The sequence below is a fragment of the Takifugu flavidus genome, chromosome 8 (genome assembly GCF_003711565.1).
Source record: "Takifugu flavidus isolate HTHZ2018 chromosome 8, ASM371156v2, whole genome shotgun sequence".
Taxonomy (NCBI): domain Eukaryota; kingdom Metazoa; phylum Chordata; class Actinopteri; order Tetraodontiformes; family Tetraodontidae; genus Takifugu; species Takifugu flavidus.
In genome coordinates, this window is record NC_079527.1 from 12,581,673 (window position 1) to 12,598,441 (window position 16,769).

A 16,769-nucleotide genomic window follows, 5' to 3' on the forward strand; every position below is an offset into this window, starting at 1 on the left:
TTCCAGTTCTGTAAAATAGAAGCAGAGGCCAGTTCTTTCTGCAGGTGGGTGTTGACTACCCTCCAGTCGTGTGTACACGGACCTCGGCCGCTTGTCTGCTGTGGTCACCGCGCAGAAACCTGGACACCCTGTAGACCCCTGGAGCCTCTGTGCACAGTTCTAGGAGGTCAGTCCCCTGCATCACCACCCTCCGTCCATCGCTGCAATGTCTTCCCTTTCGCCTTCCTTCGCTCGACCCCCCTCTCCTTCCTCCGTCCAAACTTCCACACCCTTCCTCCCCCACCAACCCCCCGTCCTCACCACGCAGCTATCCCACTGCCCTGCCATCTCACAGCATTCCGAAGGCCGTGCACACAGAAGCCTATTGTGTGTGCAGGGAGACGGCAGAAGGCACCAGAGAGAGAGATGGAGCAAAGAAACCAGCTCAACTCCGTTTTCCTGCGATAGATTGTTCATATTCATATTTACGGCCGTGGATTCTGCTTCATTTATATCCTTTCAAAAGCAGCAGTGGCAGATAAGGACTTGCTGCTGCTTTCCGTTGTCCTTTTGGTTCAAATATCAAAAATCATCCACAGTTTATGAAGTCTTTCAACTGGGACTTTTCTCTTTGGTGACACAGCACCAGGGACCCGACCTGACTCAGCAAACTGGAGCCATTGTGGGCAGAATAGCAGCGTATAGTCACTTTATTTCCCAAAGTGCACAGATTATTGGTTCAGCTGGGCCTGCTGCATAAATTCCTCACGTCTTTTCCTTGCCGGACTCATTAGCGTCAACACAGCATGAAAAGACCCGAAACCAGTAGATTTCTATCACATCCGGTCCTGATGTAGTTGGATCTCTTATCTGAACAGACAGTTACAGCCCAAAAGGATTCCTGATGTCCTTTCAGCGTCCTTTCCTCTGTATTTTGTGAGGCTACAGGCTTCACACGAGCCGAGATGCGCGTTGGAACCTTTTCTTTCCTGCATGTGGAATGACGGAGGCTCGCTGAAAGGTCGTGCCCCTGCAATCGCTGCACCTCTCCTCTCCACAAAGACTCCTTTTTCAACCTCCTGCGCCCTATAAAGAGCAGATAATGAAGACTGTACAGACGTTTCCCCACACGTGCAGCTCGGTGTTCCAAGAATTCAGGCCAATATTTGCCATTCTGTTACTGATACGATCGTGAGATTCAATCATAAAACAAGGGAATTTTACCTTTCTACCTTTATCCATTGACTGACTCTCAACCCTCCCTCGTTGTTTTATTTACTTTTGAAGCTGTAGGATCGATCCAAGCGATCAGACGGAGAGAGGAGGGTGACATCAACAATCCCGTCGAGACTGGTCACATGATGCAACAGGTGGTTCATTACTGTGGGAAACGGAACAAGAGTCCAGTGTCTTTTAAATGGAGATTTCGGTTATAAAGATATAAATATTTTTAATTACCACAAAGGATGTAGAGTTTGAGTTATGTTACAGATCTAATGTAACTGAATGTGGGCTCGGTAGGGACACTGAGGACGGCTCAGACATGTGCTCTTGATTGAGTTTGACCCCTGCTCAGCGGATTAATGTCCCCATTTAAATGTGAAAGTGAAGGTGCATCTCGGTCGGGCAGGTCACAGGAGGAAGGAGGGTCTGGTCCTTAAAAAAAAGAATCCTCGGGAGTGTAGATGCTGCTGGATTGAGGGGAGGGAGGTGAGGTTCAGGTTTCAGCCTGACGGGGGGTCTGGGGGAAGGACGCTGTTTCACGAATATACGAAGATCCATACAGGGGCCGGTGGACATAAAACCGCGGTGCTTGCCCTGACGCGGTGGGTGCAAAGTTCCAGCCGGGGCCCCGCTTTGGATTCCACTTAGTTTGGAGGGTTTGACTGCATGGTGCCATAAGTTTCTGGGAACACACTCCTAACACACCACTGACAGAGCCTGGTCTTGTCTGTCTTTTCATTTCTCTCCCGAGCTTTTGCATGTCTAATATTTAGACATGTTCAGCTTTCTGGACTCAAGGACTGTTCTGCTACTCGTAGCATCCCAAGTTGTTTTACTATCCGTGGTCAGGTGTCAGGAAGAAGACGACCGTAAGTTGCACCGTTTTTCTTGATTTTTAAAAAGAAAATGACTGTGATTTTATTTTGTGATATTTGAACGTTTAATTACAGTGACAGTTGCGTTCTGCGTCACACTAAAGAAGAAACAAAAGACCGTTTTGCTTTTGTCCTCTCCAACGCTGGTTCATAAAACAGGAAATAATGCACAAATTTGACTTTAAAAAACGCCTAAAATGACCTTTCTTAAAATTAAGGAATGTTGACTGTATGCAGGCTGTAGTCAAAAAATAACCTCTTTAGTCTGCAGAATGAGTGGAGCATTATTTATGATGTGAAGAGGTCAGAAGGTTCTTGACCTCCTGAGCAGCAGGCTCAAAGTGCAACAGGAGGGGAGGACAAGCTGCACAGCAGGGGGCAACAGATGATGGACGTATAGTATATTTAGAGTTGCTTACTGGTTCATTAACAAGACGGTAAAGGTTTCAAAAATCTCTCTAAAACATCCGTAGGCGCTAAATTGCCTCATAACTGGCATCAGCTCAGTATCAGTTTTACAAAGGTGCCTTGAAAACGATCATTTAGGGGGTCCGGCCCTTCTGCCTACATCAAACAAATCCCCCATTCTTGATTCCTCAACTTGTTTGCATTGGCGCCCGACACAGCCGTGGGGTCCGGACGGAGCAATGAGGAAGGAGCCCGTGTTTACTCAAGGCAGCAGCTTGTCAATTGGTCCCAGTATCCCCTGAAGAGAGCTTCATTCATTGACTCAGGAGAACTGGCCTTCAGGTTAAATATACTCGGGCCACGATGTGAAATACCTCAGCTATGGCTTCAAACACAAGCGCCAACTGTGGCCGCTGTTGACGTTACAGAAAACGCTGCAGAATATTTTCATCCCTTCTATTTAGAAATAAAAGATCTGCATATTTTGCGCAGCAGCTTCTCTTCTTATCAGCTTCGCTGTGCATCATTTCAGGTTTTTGTTTGACGCAGGATGACGATTATCGCTGTCTTCTTCATCCTTCTTCATAACCTCCTCCTACTTCCTTAATTTGTCAAAAAAAAAAAAAATCTAACATCTGCTGATAACCAGCCTCCCTGCAATCCCTCTCTCTGTTTTGCGTATCTCCATGGAAACCGCCTGTCTGTCTTCTCATTGCGCTTCTTTCTCTGTCCACCCGCCATGGCGCCCCCTGCCGGCCGCCGCAGAGGAGGCAGGCGGCTGCATCCAGGACGGGCAGCCCTACAATGATAAGGATGTGTGGAAGCCCGAGCCGTGTCGTATCTGTGTGTGCGACAGTGGGTCGGTTCTGTGTGATGAGATAATCTGCGAGGAGGTCAAAGAGTGTGCCGACCCCATCATCACATCTGGAGAGTGCTGCCCCATCTGCCCCGATGATGTCACTGCCCTCATTGGTTGTAATTTATTTATTCACATACCCATAAATAAATTACTCTTCCTGCTTGCATTCTCACTCTCTGCTAACACTTTAGAATGGGGAACTAACTCAAAGATGCAGGATTAGGTTTTATAACTCCAGATTATGTCGCCAATATGTAAATTCAGGAGGTAAAACTGATCCTTTAAGTTCCCCATTCAGAGTGGGCTGTTCGGGGTTTGGTTCCAGATGGAGATCGGCCTCAGAATGAGCTTCCTTCCATGGTTCATGTGGAATGGGGTGAATTCTGAGCTGCTTGTCAACTGAACCAGCTCGGATTAACTCAGATTTAACCAAGTGAAGCCTGATTTCAGATCGAGCTCAAGCCACAAACGCCAACCCGCCTGCAGGAGGATGTGAAATATAAAACCTGTAAATATTATGTGAACGGGATCCAATCAAAGCCTCACAGAGTCCAACAGCTGTCCCGTGAGAATGAGAGAATTGATTTATCCGCTTGTTTTTTCCCGTTTAATCCCATTTACTGGATCCCCAATTTAAAAACTCAAATTCCTTAATAATGTTTCTGCTTCATTAAACATTAACATCGGTCCAACGTCCTCGGCAACTGCTGCTAATTTCCCAATTTGGACGTGAACGCTTGAGCTCCTGTTTCAGGCCTGCTTCCTCCTCTTTGTAATTACGCCTCAGCGTTCATGCTTGATCATCTGGATTAGTCTTTCTTTCCCCAACCTGTCGGTTTGGTTCCCTTTAGCATCATTAGATTCCCTCCTGGGTCTCCTCTGAAACTGATGTCTGGAATGTTTTTTAATCCTTGTGTTTTCCCTCTTTTCTGCCGTTGACCTGCGACATCAGACGTGACTGGCGCAAAGGTGAGAGTCTCACCGAGAACCTGCTCTAGAAACAAAGGCATTCTTGTCCAATTATTGATGTTTATTCATGTCTCTTGTGATTAGGGCCAGAAAGGAGAACCAGGAGACATTGTAGATGTAAGTATCGAGTATTTTGCTTCTTTTAATGCTTACATATGCAGGTTTATTTGGATCATTTTACAGAATTAAAAGGCTACGCTGCCGTGTCCTATATTCCCTAACTTGACTAAAGGAAAAAAAAACACATTCCTCAGACACAATGAACCACATTAAATCCTCTCAGAAGCCCTCGGCTGCGATTGCCACTGTCAGGTGGACACCCCCGGAGGTTAAGAGGAGGCAATGCGTGTCCAGAAACTGCCATGTTAAATGAAACCTGGGTCAGATTGTGATTTTAGTTTGAAGCAGCACAGCGTTAGCATTAGCATGCCCTCTTATTCTAGCTATTCAGGGTGGAAAAAGGATTCACGGCAACGCGATATAGACTCAAACCTGAAACCTGATGTTAATTCTTCTATCTTTGTGCAGGTTGTAGGACCAAAAGGACCACCGGGCCCCATGGTAAACAAACGTTCTTTATTCAAAGCTTCCAACCAAACTAATCGTAGAATTGATCATTAATGCTGTTTTTTGGTTTATGATGACACAATTTTGGGGATCTTAATCCGTGAACGTGCAATGCTAAATATCTTGTATTTTCAGGGCCCCTCGGGTGAGCAGGGACCACGAGGAGAAGTCGGTCTTAAGGGTGATAAGGTAGGAGGCAACACCACCAAACCTAATCCTTTCAATGCTGTGAAACCACATACAGGGTTCACCTGCTGATGCCCTGATCAATACTTTCAACTGGTATCGAATGTAGCTTAAATATGAATATGAATAGAATCTGATTGGGGTTTTTTTCCCTAGGGAAATCCTGGACCTAGAGGAAGAGATGGTGAGCCCGGCACCCCCGGAAACCCCGGACCTGCTGGCCCACCTGGACCACCCGGCCTTGGAGGAGTGAGTTAGATTCACAGCACACCTTTACTGTCACATCATCTGGAAATAGGATTACAGATAGAAATTACAAATGGAGACGGTTTATTATTAACACAGAATGAATAATTGAATATTTGCACCCTTCAAACTCACATTAACATAAAATTATTAGGATTTCTAGTCCTTAACTTGAAAAGGAAGTGGGCAGAGCCAGCCTGTCCTTTGGAGTAAATGAACTACAATGAAATTATCGCATTAAATCATTGTTCATGTTGTTTATTTGCTGCTGTCCAGATCAATTAAACACAAACTCATGCTCTCTGTTTCATCAGAACTTTGCTGCTCAGATGTCCGCGGGGTTCGATGAGAAATCTGGAGGGGCTCAGATGGGAGTGATGCAGGGCCCCATGGTAAAGTGTGTGTGTGTGTGTGTGTGTGTGTGTGTGTGTGTGTGTGTGTGTGTGTGTGTGAGAGAGAGAGAGAGAGAGAGTGTGTTTAATGTCTTACTTACCGATAAATGTGAAAACCATTAGTCTAAATGCTGCCACCTTGTGGCCCAGAAGCCTCATGTCCCACAAAAGAAAACATATAAGGATAAATAATTGTGTGTTTATTTGTTGTTGCAGGGTCCTATGGGTCCTCGTGGTCCGCCTGGACCTTCTGGAGCTCCTGTAAGTGCATCTTTAGTGTAGAAAACAATGTGACTGTCTTTATTAACAAAAGTTCATGATGGAACAGTATATCAGTATCCTACAAATTCAGATAAATTGTAAAAATATTTCGTTAATTATTTATAAATATTTTCCACCTGTAGGGGCCACAGGGTTTCCAGGGTGCCCCTGGTGAGGCTGGAGAGCCTGGTCCAGCTGTAAGTAAACATATATCTACTCAAACATGACCTTTTTTTAACGCACACTCTGGCGGCTGCCACAGATAATAAATGTTCATATTCATAACAGGGACCAATGGGACCTCGTGGACCAGCCGGACCTCCTGGGAAAGCTGGAAGTGATGTAAGCCAATCTTTGATCCGCAACCTCAGCATCTTAAAAACATAAAAACAAAGAGTTCACGGGGATCAGAGGCCACTGAAAGGCCACTGACTTAAACATAATAAATAGCAACTATAAGAGACCCCAAAATCAAATCATGTTATATATTATTCCTGATATTAAATAAATCAACGTCATGGCGCTATACAGGGGCTACCACTAGAGGGCGCTGATGATCTCCTCCTGGGGCAGGTTGCCCATAGAAACACTTGTTGAAACGCTGGTTTCTCTGCAGGGGGAGGCCGGTAAACCCGGAAAAGCTGGCGAACGTGGACCTGCGGGGCCTCAGGTTTGTTGAGTAGCACTGTTGCAAAATAAAACCACAAAGCTAGTAGATGGGAGCAGAGATGGATTCATTCCCGATGGAAATTTGTGGTGTCTGAAATACAGGGAGCTCGTGGATTCCCTGGAACTCCCGGACTTCCTGGAATCAAAGGACACAGAGTGAGTCTTTCAGTTTCAATCATAACGTGTTCATTCATTTTGCATCATGCTTGAGTACTGACGGGGTCTGTCACGTGGTCTGTAGGGTCACCCTGGTTTGGATGGCGCTAAGGGAGAATCTGGTGCTGCAGGAGCCAAAGTAAGTGGAGGAACAGCTGCTGTCTGCATTGTTTTCATGCATTTACTGGTCTTTAATCAGCATTTACTGGTCTTTAATCAGCATTTACTGGTCTTTAATCAGCATTTTCTGTGTCTCTTTTCAGGGTGAGACTGGCTCTGCTGGGGAGAACGGTGCTCCTGGACCGATGGTAAGCAACAGTCCACGAACCCACCATCGTGAGCTATTGTGTTTCATGTAATAAATGATCTTCTGTCGCTCTTCCACAGGGCCCTCGTGGTCTGCCTGGTGAGAGGGGGCGTCCTGGAGCAGCGGGAGCTGCAGTGAGTGAACATTTAGCACTAATATTTCTCTCTGCCTTCTTCAGAACACACCTGAATCCTTTCTGCTTCTTCCTCAGGGTGCTCGAGGAAACGATGGCTTACCCGGTCCTGCTGGCCCACCGGTGCGTTCCTGATATCTACAATTTGTCTCTAATTCATCCAGCTCACTCTTCCTTTTACGCTGTATTGTGATGAAATTTGAACCCTGACATGCAGGTTTCTCTTTTGTCGACAGGGGCCTGTGGGTCCAGCTGGAGCTCCCGGCTTCCCAGGATCTCCAGGATCAAAGGTTTGTCCTATTTCTGGTTGTTGAAATCCTCAAATTTCATATATCATCACTCAGTTATTCATCGTCAGCTTGCTTATACTCAAGACCATCAGAGTCAGTCTTAGCTGTAGCGTGGCTGCGTTAGCTGTTAGCTGTTAGCTGTTAGCTGTTAGCTGCGTTGTTAGGCAACAGTGTCCTTATTATTACTGATTGTGTCTGTTACTGAAAGCTTCGTTGTGTCCCGTCAGGGAGAAGCCGGACCTACTGGAAACCGCGGAGCTGAAGGACAACAGGGACCCCGCGGAGAGGCTGGCACTCCGGGATCTCCTGGACCTGCTGGAGCATCGGTTCGTTTGGCATCGTCACTGTCCCCCTGAGCCATTCGCATCGTGACGTCTATACATTAAAACAGGTTTTTACAGCGTGATCCACAGTTTCTTCTTCTCTGCCTGTGCAGGGCAACCCTGGTACTGATGGTATTCCTGGAGCAAAAGGATCTACTGTAAGTCCGCTATCTGCTTCTACAGCTTCACGGTTCTCCTCTATTCTACATGCTCACACCTTTTCCTTCCTTCAAGGGTGGTCCTGGTATTGCTGGTGCCCCTGGATTCCCTGGACCTCGTGGACCACCTGGACCACAGGGAGCTACTGGTTCTCTGGGGCCAAAAGGACAATCTGTGAGTCCATCTGGATGAAACTAATCTCTGTGAAACATTTGGGTTGTGTCATAGCTCTGTTTTGTTATTCGGTCATGTTTAGGGTGACCCTGGTCTCCCCGGCCTCAAAGGGGAGACGGGACCCAAGGGAGAGCTTGGCCCACTTGGTCCACAAGGTGCCCCTGGCCCTGCTGGTGAAGAAGGCAAGAGAGGTGCTCGAGGAGAACCTGGAGCTGCCGGACCCATTGGACCTCCCGGAGAGAGAGTACGTCATACAAGTGCTATTGAAACGAATATTCTGACATTTAATTCAAAGAAGGAAGGAAATTAGTTCACACGTTTGCATTATACTGTCCTATAAATACGTTTAAGGACATTTTTTAAAGTCTGATAATGTTGAATAAATGCAGTACTTAGTTAATGCACGTTAACAGGCAGCCTTCTGTGTTTGCAGGGAGCTCCTGGTAACCGTGGTTTCCCGGGTCAGGATGGGCTTGCTGGTGGAAAGGTTAGCTAACCCACACCGAACCCGCCCACAGCCGAAACCAGCTGCTTCCACATTCACCCTGTCTCCCTTCATCTGCTCTTCAGGGTGCCCCTGGTGACCGTGGTGTTCCTGGCGCTGCTGGGCCTAAAGGTGCTGGTGGGGACCCGGGACGCCCTGGAGAACCCGGCCTCCCTGGAGCCAGAGTGAGTGGCGCACCATTGTTCCTCACCAGGGCAGAAACTGTTGACATAGTATAAGAATTCCTTCAGGTCGGTGTGTTCCGGAGACCCGTTCCCTTCTTCAATGACGCTCACGTTGTTTGAAATTCATCCGCAGGGTCTCACTGGTCGTCCTGGAGATGCAGGTCCTCAGGGCAAAGTTGGAGCCTCTGTAAGTAGAACGTTAGTTGGGAACTTCTTTATATAGCACACGATTCTGGTTCAGTTCTGGTGAGTGAGCATAAGCTTTGCCTCCAGTAAATAGTCTCTAATGTCAGGGTCCTGCCGGTGATGACGGTCGCCCGGGTCCACCTGGTCCTCTGGGAGCCCGCGGACAGCCAGGAGTGATGGGATTCCCTGGACCCAAAGGAGCCAACGTGAGTTTTCAGATGAACAGGAGCGTCGAACATGCGCGTTGAGATTGTGGGTGTAACTCCAGGTTGGAGAGCTTCTCAGTCACATCGGTCTCTTCTCGACAGGGGGAACCCGGAAAGCCCGGAGAGAAAGGTCTTCTGGGCCGTCAGGGTCTGAGAGTGAGCACGTTTCCTTCACTCGCATCCTCCGAGCTTCACGAGTCCATCAGCCTGACTATGTCAATTCTCTAAACAGGGTCTGCCTGGAAAAGATGGAGAGACTGGTTCTGCTGGACCTCCTGGTCCTGCTGTGAGTATCTGACGTTGATCCGCCCGTCGTCAGCGGGTCGCTAGTGCATCACTGATCACCTGTCTGTCACAGGGACCTGCTGGAGAGAGAGGAGAGCAAGGTCAGCCCGGGCCTTCTGGATTCCAGGTGACTTTAAAGACAATCAAACATTCCAAGCACCCCCCGTAATTAATTATGAGCAGAACATGAATCCGGATTTACTGGATAATTGATTTTAATTAATGTTCGACAGGGTTTGCCCGGCCCATCTGGCTCCCCTGGAGAGGCTGGAAAACCTGGAGACCAGGTGAGTGTTTACCTGTTCTAGACTGAATGTTTGGAGTCAGCTTTGCTCGGCCGTTCCTCCATTCCTCTTGATCTAGTTCATCTATGTCTATTCCAGAATGATAATTGAGCTCCTTTTCTCTGTAGGGTCTCCCTGGCGAGGGAGGAGCACCTGGTGCTGCCGGACCCCGAGTGAGTTTCATGTTTTTAGGCCTCAGACCTGAAAGAACAACGTGTCTGCTTTGGCACAGGAAGTTCTGGGGTTTCAAATGCAACTGGAATTCTTTTCCAGAATTTTTCCCTTCTGATTCTGTCTTAAATTAACATCTTTTATGTGCCGATAGGGTGAACGTGGCTTCCCTGGTGAGAGAGGTGGTGCTGGACCTCAGGGTCTTCAGGGACCTCGTGGACTTCCTGGAACAGCTGGAAGCGATGGACCAAAGGTGTGTGTGTGTGTGTGTGTGTGTGTGTGTGTGTCTGTGTGTGTGTGTGTTGCTTTGAGGAGGACTGTGGGCAAAGACTTGTTTTACCCTTTGATATTTTCTAAATCCCATCCAGGGAGCCATTGGACCAGCTGGTGCTGCTGGACCCCAGGGACCCCCAGGCCTGCAGGGTATGCCTGGAGAAAGAGGAGCCGGAGGTATCCCAGGAGCCAAGGGAGACAGAGTGAGCACCAGATCCTTCCAAGATTTGTCCAAACGTTCTCTGTAATAGAACCTTTTAACCTTTGACCTTGTCCTTCAGGGTGATTTGGGAGAGAAAGGACCCGAGGGAGCCCCTGGAAAGGACGGTTCTAGAGTGAGTCAGAATAAATCCGTCGTTGTTAGTGACCCCAAGTGCCTCGTCTCTAACTGTCACCTGTTCCTCAGGGTTTAACTGGTCCTATTGGCCCTCCGGGTCCATCTGGACCCAATGGTGCAAAGGTGAGGATCACATTCCTGCTCTCGCCGTTGTCGTTTATGTTGTCGGATTGTGATTTCGGCCCCTTTGACTGATTCTCGTCCTTCCAGGGTGAATCTGGACCCGTTGGTCCCAACGGTGCCCCCGGTTCTCGCGGCACTCCTGTAAGTGTCTGTCCCTCTCTCAGCAGGACATCTAGCCAATTTTGAAGGATTTTAAATGAATTTGTAGCAGAAAAAGTATTTATCTGTCAGCACTGATCACTGTCCCCCTGTAGGGTGACCGTGGGGAGATCGGACCTCCTGGTCCTGCCGGGTTTGCTGGACCTCCTGTGAGTAAAATCACCGGAAATGATTGTTCTGGGTTCATCATCAGTTTAGTTGAATGTTACTGTTCAAAAATTCCCCAGGGTGCAGATGGTCAGCCTGGTGTGAAGGGAGAGGTCGGTGAGTCTGGACAGAAGGGAGATAGTGGATCTCCTGGACCTCAGGGACCATCTGGTGCTCCCGGGCCTGTGGTCAGTATCTGGTCCTTGAACGCAGCAGGCTGATGTGTCCTCATCTGTTTAATTGTGATGGGTAATTGTAATGGCTTTTCTTGTCCAGGGACCTACTGGTGTTTCTGGACCTAAAGGAGCACGTGGTGCTCAGGGAGCTCCTGTAAGTACCTTAAATTGACCAAAACCAAACCGAACTACCAAGACAATCATATAAATGTTGTCACCACGTATTGATTAGACAAAATTTACAAATTGTGTTCCGAACTCACAGTTAATCATAAAAGAGAATTCCGAGCTTGATCCTTTGTTGTATTTGTAGACACACGAATCCCAACTCTAGCGATGTTTATATTTACTGGTTTCTTTGTTTTTAATAGGGTGCTACTGGTTTCCCTGGTTCTGCTGGCAGAGTGGGGCCTCCTGGCCCTAACGTGAGTGTCTCATCAAACAAAGCTCACAATAGGTTCTTTCATTTCAACATCAATTGAAACAAAAACAATTTTTTACGTCATAGGGTAACCCCGGTGCTGCGGGTCCTGCCGGTCCTGCCGGCAAAGACGGACCAAAGGGTACTCGTGGAGATGCGGGACCCCCAGGAAGACAGGGAGACGCTGGACTCCGTGGACCTCCGGGCCAACAGGGAGAGAAAGGAGAGCCTGGTGAAGATGGGCCGCCTGTGAGTTGCCGTGACAACCGTTTCATTCTCCTGTTATAGTTCAGTATCCTGATAAAAACCACACTTGAAATCCCAACTCTGCAGGGTTCTGAAGGTCCCTCAGGTCCTCAGGGTCTGGGTGGATCTCGTGGTATTGTTGGCTTGCCAGGTCAGCGTGGAGAGAGAGGCTTCCCTGGACTTCCTGGACCTTCCGTAAGTTCTCCATTCTTTAGACGCACAACAGTGTAGTTTGTAAACGTGTGTTTCTATGAGATTTTATATTTTAAAAAATCATCTAGAACGCACTTTAAGGTTCTATTCGGATTTTCTTTGGAATTTAGGGAGAACCTGGTAAACAAGGTGCATCAGGTTCTGCTGGTGACCGTGGACCTCCTGGGCCTGTAGGACCCCCTGGGCTGACGGGACCTGCTGGAGATCCTGGCAGAGAGGTCAGAGCTGCACAAATCATGCAGTTCACTTTAATGACGTCCGAGACGGGCATTAAATTACCAACTGCAGAGTTTATTAATGACCCAATAATCAGTGAGAACATCTGCGACGTACTTTAATTAAAAATCCACAATCCCTTATCTCAGGGTGCTCCCGGGTCAGACGGACCTCCAGGCAGAGACGGAGCTTCTGGAGTCAAAGTAAGCAATGCAAATCTGAATCTCCTCCTGGTAGAACACACCAACTGTCATCGCAGCGAATCAGAACCTTGCATTTATCCGTAGGGAGAGCGAGGCAACACTGGCCCCGCCGGTGCCCCTGGAGCTCCCGGTGCCCCTGGCTCTCCTGGGCCTGTCGGACCCCTCGGAAAGCAGGGAGACAGAGGAGAGGCTGTGAGTACCACATCAGCGTAGAGCTGTAGGAGCTATAGGACAGTGGTCACATGGAAGTACCCATAATATTGTTTTCTTTGGCTTTAGGGAGCTCAAGGACCTGCTGGACCCCCTGGACTTGCTGGTGCTCGAGGAATGGCTGTGAGTATGGAAGTCTTAACCTGCCCAACCATCTCTATGACAACCAGAGTAAACTCTCAGAGCACTGCTCCTACTTCTACTATTTAAATGCACTGCTGTCAAACATTAAGTCCAGGTTTGAGTATATTTTTATTTATTCCAGCATGTACAATGCAGAGTGATGTAAAAGTAGTCTACACGCATCCAGAAGGCTTTCAGTAGGCGAGGGTACACATTTACAGATGTTGAATATGAGTTAATCTTTTATTCCAGGGACCACAAGGACCCCGTGGAGATAAGGGAGAGGCTGGTGAGGCCGGAGAGAGGGGACAGAAGGGCCACCGTGGATTCACTGGACTGCAGGGGCTTCCTGGACCTCCTGTAAGAGCTTTAGACTTAATACTCCTTCCCCTCAAAATCAATTTTTAAAAAAAAACACATTCCTTTATGTTGGTCGTATCATCTTATCTGCCCTCATTCCGACAGGGTCCCGCTGGAGATGCTGGAGCTTCTGGACCTGCTGGACCTGGCGGACCTAAGGTGAGAAAACTGAGCAAGAGTGAAAGAGAAGCAAAGCTCTCATTGTACTTGAGTCCAGCAGCTTCAGTGCTGCAGATATGTGACGGTAATGAAGGGCACAGGTTAGTCGTTCTGGAATCCTCCAATCGCCTGATGGAAACGGGGACCGGAGAGGCCACCTTTTTTAATCACGCCGCCGCTGTGATAAGATGAGCAGCTGAGGCATTTTGTAATTACTTTCTGCAAGTATAAAAGTGGCAACGGGACGGGGACCAGGAATTTCCTGCCCCTGCTGCAGCGGGAAACGGATTTCAATACCTGGAGGTTAGCGAAGCGCTGAGCATGAGTAGAAAAATGAAGGGAAATGTCACATAAATAATGTTCATACAGAAGCCAAAGGTCCTGCAGGTGATCGGGGTCGTGAGGAAGAGGCACACGTGTGTTGGAATTAGTCCTACATATTTTCAAGGAAATCATTTATTAATGATGATACCAAATTTGGGATCGAATGTTCAGTCGTGTAGTTTATTAACATCAACTGCCTTTGACTTTAATGCTTTCGTAGGGACCACCTGGACCAGCTGGGGTTTCTGGCAAAGATGGATCTAATGGACAGCCTGGTCCCATTGGCCCCCCTGGACCTCGTGGACGTTCCGGAGAAACTGGTCCTTCTGTGTGTAACACTTCCTGGACTTGTGTTCTGTTTTGCATGCATATGTCTGGCTGATCACCACAATCCTATATACTGTCTCTCTCAGGGTCCTCCTGGTAACACTGGACCCCCAGGTCCTCCTGGCCCCCCCGGCCCCGGAATTGACATATCTGCCTTTGCTGGTCTGGGTCAAACTGAGAAGTCCCCCGATCCACTCAGATACATGAGGGCTGATGAGGCTTCCAGCTCTCTTAGGCAGCACGACGTGGAGGTCGACTCCACTCTGAAGTCCCTCAACAACCAGATCGAGACCTTGCGTAGCCCCGACGGAACCCAGAAGAACCCCGCTCGCACCTGCAGAGACCTGAAACTGTGTCACCCCAAATGGGAGAGTGGTACGTTGGGGAAAATAGCTTTTTAGTGCCTGTGGAAAAACAGCTGCAGTTAGATTACATCATCATGCTGCTATAGTTTGTGGGCATCAGTCACAAAATACCCATGATCCATTGCTTCATCTCTCTCACACTCCACTTTGGCCCATTTCATCCCTGACCAGGTTTTAACTACAGCTTTCCTCAGTTCATTTATCCCGCTGGTGTTATTTTTCCAGGTAACTACTGGGTTGATCCTAATCTCGGCAGCACCGCTGATGCCATGAAGGTCTTCTGCAACATGGAAACCGGAGAGACCTGCGTCTACCCCAGCATCGCCAAAATACCAAAGAAGAACTGGTGGAGCAGCAAGAGCAAGGACCGCAAGCACGTCTGGTTCGGAGAGACCATGAACGGTGGATTCCACGTGAGTGCACATTTCCGACACGATCCAATAAACGCGCCTCGGAAAACGTCGTACGAATGGCCTCTTCTGCCGGTGCAGTTCAGCTACGCCCAGGACGGCCCCGCCGCCGCCGCCGCCGGAGTCCAGCTGAACTTCTTGAGGCTTCTGTCCGCTGAGGCGTCCCAGAACCTGACCTACCACTGCAAGAACAGCATCGCCTACATGGACCAGAGCGCTGGCAACCTGAAGAAGGCGATGCTGCTGCAGGGCTCCAATGAGGTGGAGATCCGGGCAGAGGGCAACAGCCGATTCACGTACAGCGTGTTGGAGGACGGCTGCAAGGTGAGAGCAGAATTATGAGCACCGCCTGGTCTTTAACACAGCCGAGTCTATTAAGAACAGTGTTGAACACATTAATGTGAGCGTAGACTACCATTCAAACCAGTTTAAGGCCTTGTTACTGAGGGATTTTTCCCACGTTTGTCTGCTCTTCGCTTACAGAAACACACAGGCCGGTGGGGCAAGACTGTCTTTGAGTACAAAACACAGAAAACCTCCCGTCTGCCCATCGTGGACATTGCTCCTATGGACGTCGGAGGAGCGGATCAGGAATTTGGAGTGGATGTAGGCGCAGTCTGCTTTTTGTAAAGTGGAATATCTCGATTCCCCAACCCCTTTAAAAAAAACAAAAAACACACACACAGGAAATGAACTCAACTAAGAAACATAATACACAGTCTTCCATAATAAGGAAGGCTGGAAAATCCTAAAGAAAAATTGATTTGTCTCACAACGAAGCGCTCTCCCAGCTGTATTCCCTGGGTGTTAGCGCTGAAGGGCACCGGCAATATCTATACGTCACACCAACATTTGCTGTCGACCTCGCTCCCTGAGATCCAGTCATGTTTCCCGTGGCCTGCTGTTGACAGGAATGAGTCCAAGCCGGGAGGAAGAGGGACGAAGAGAACAGGTGATGGAGAACAGAAACATGGCTTGATGTCACTTATTTATTGTCTAACCTGAAGTGGGCAGAGTTGAGGTAGGACTGGGCGGGTTGGTTTTGTAAGTAAGACAAACCCCCTTTCCACTACCGACCCAGACCCAACCCCAGACCTACTCCACCTCCCTCCTTCCCCCCCGATAGGGCATTTTTGAATCAGCAGGAGCAAAACCTTTACTGTGTATTATAAAATCCTTGGTTCTATTGTTGTAAAAGTCTGTTTTTATATACAACCAGATGGTTTTATATATATTTCCAGTGTACATGTGTCTATATGCACAGCAACAGCTTTTTGGAACATTCAGTTTAATTTGGAACGTACGATCCGGGGTGCCTGTATCCCTTCAGAAGATTCAGTTCGCAGGAAAGGAAAAAATAGTTTTGCTTTGTTTATTGTAGTCATCCAGATTATATAAAGCTACCTCACGCTGAAAAATACCAAAAAAAACAAACAAACAAAAAAAACAACCCAAAAACAAATATTAAAATCTTTGAATCTGATTGGGGGGAAAAGGCCATCTTTGCATTAGGGTTCCTCTTTCTTCAGAAGGTGCTACAAGTTCTGTGACTCGCTTTTATTTCCACAAAATCACACCTCAACCCTTAAATCCCACTAGCCTCACACTACCCACTCACACTCCACCCTGGAGCAGGGGTGCAGTCAGATGGGGTTGGTGTGTTCTTTTAAGGCCTCCAGAGTCCAGACACCCAAATTTCAGGGGACGGTTGCTAAGACAACCAGGGTGGATTGTCCTTGTGTGCGTGAGGGCGTGTACATTTTTTTAAATTTTATTATGATCTCTCTCTTTTTTTTTGTTTTTATTTTGTTACACTTTTATTTGATGTAAATTGGAAAATAAAGGAAAACCAAAGAATGAAGTTGACTTTTGAGATCTAAATAAAAACAGTGTGGGGACATAATTCTTTGAACAACAGTGTTCATGTGTACTTTGTGGAGATTTTTCTGTATATTCCATAAGGGTACGTACAGACTGTTGAGGCTTAAAGACCGATACA

General features: G+C 47.8%; 1 protein-coding gene across 2 annotated transcripts; it reads left to right on the plus strand.

The window, feature by feature from the left end:
- Window positions 1–1,769: 1,769 nt before the first annotated feature.
- Window positions 1,770–16,685, plus strand: col2a1a (collagen, type II, alpha 1a). Of its 2 annotated transcripts, none has more exons than XM_057041423.1 (52): window positions 1,770–2,072; window positions 4,298–4,314; window positions 4,399–4,431; window positions 4,843–4,875; window positions 5,017–5,070; window positions 5,224–5,316; window positions 5,628–5,705; window positions 5,922–5,966; window positions 6,110–6,163; window positions 6,255–6,308; window positions 6,583–6,636; window positions 6,738–6,791; window positions 6,877–6,930; window positions 7,055–7,099; window positions 7,179–7,232; window positions 7,310–7,354; window positions 7,468–7,521; window positions 7,749–7,847; window positions 7,958–8,002; window positions 8,079–8,177; window positions 8,260–8,421; window positions 8,611–8,664; window positions 8,748–8,846; window positions 8,980–9,033; window positions 9,140–9,238; window positions 9,341–9,394; window positions 9,471–9,524; window positions 9,597–9,650; window positions 9,757–9,810; window positions 9,936–9,980; window positions 10,133–10,231; window positions 10,347–10,454; window positions 10,533–10,586; window positions 10,658–10,711; window positions 10,799–10,852; window positions 10,966–11,019; window positions 11,098–11,205; window positions 11,294–11,347; window positions 11,565–11,618; window positions 11,702–11,863; window positions 11,948–12,055; window positions 12,184–12,291; window positions 12,439–12,492; window positions 12,577–12,684; window positions 12,772–12,825; window positions 13,078–13,185; window positions 13,291–13,344; window positions 13,889–13,996; window positions 14,082–14,370; window positions 14,586–14,773; window positions 14,852–15,094; window positions 15,254–16,685. In XM_057041423.1, the coding sequence occupies exons 1-52, from the start codon at window positions 1,979–1,981 to the stop codon at window positions 15,398–15,400; spliced, it is 4,257 nt and encodes a 1,418-aa protein (XP_056897403.1). In that variant the 5' UTR covers window positions 1,770–1,978; the 3' UTR covers window positions 15,401–16,685. The 2 variants fall into 2 exon arrangements, with proteins under 2 accessions (XP_056897403.1, XP_056897402.1); XM_057041422.1 differs by lacking the exon at window positions 1,770–2,072 and adding an exon at window positions 3,158–3,458.
- Window positions 16,686–16,769: the final 84 nt, after the last annotated feature.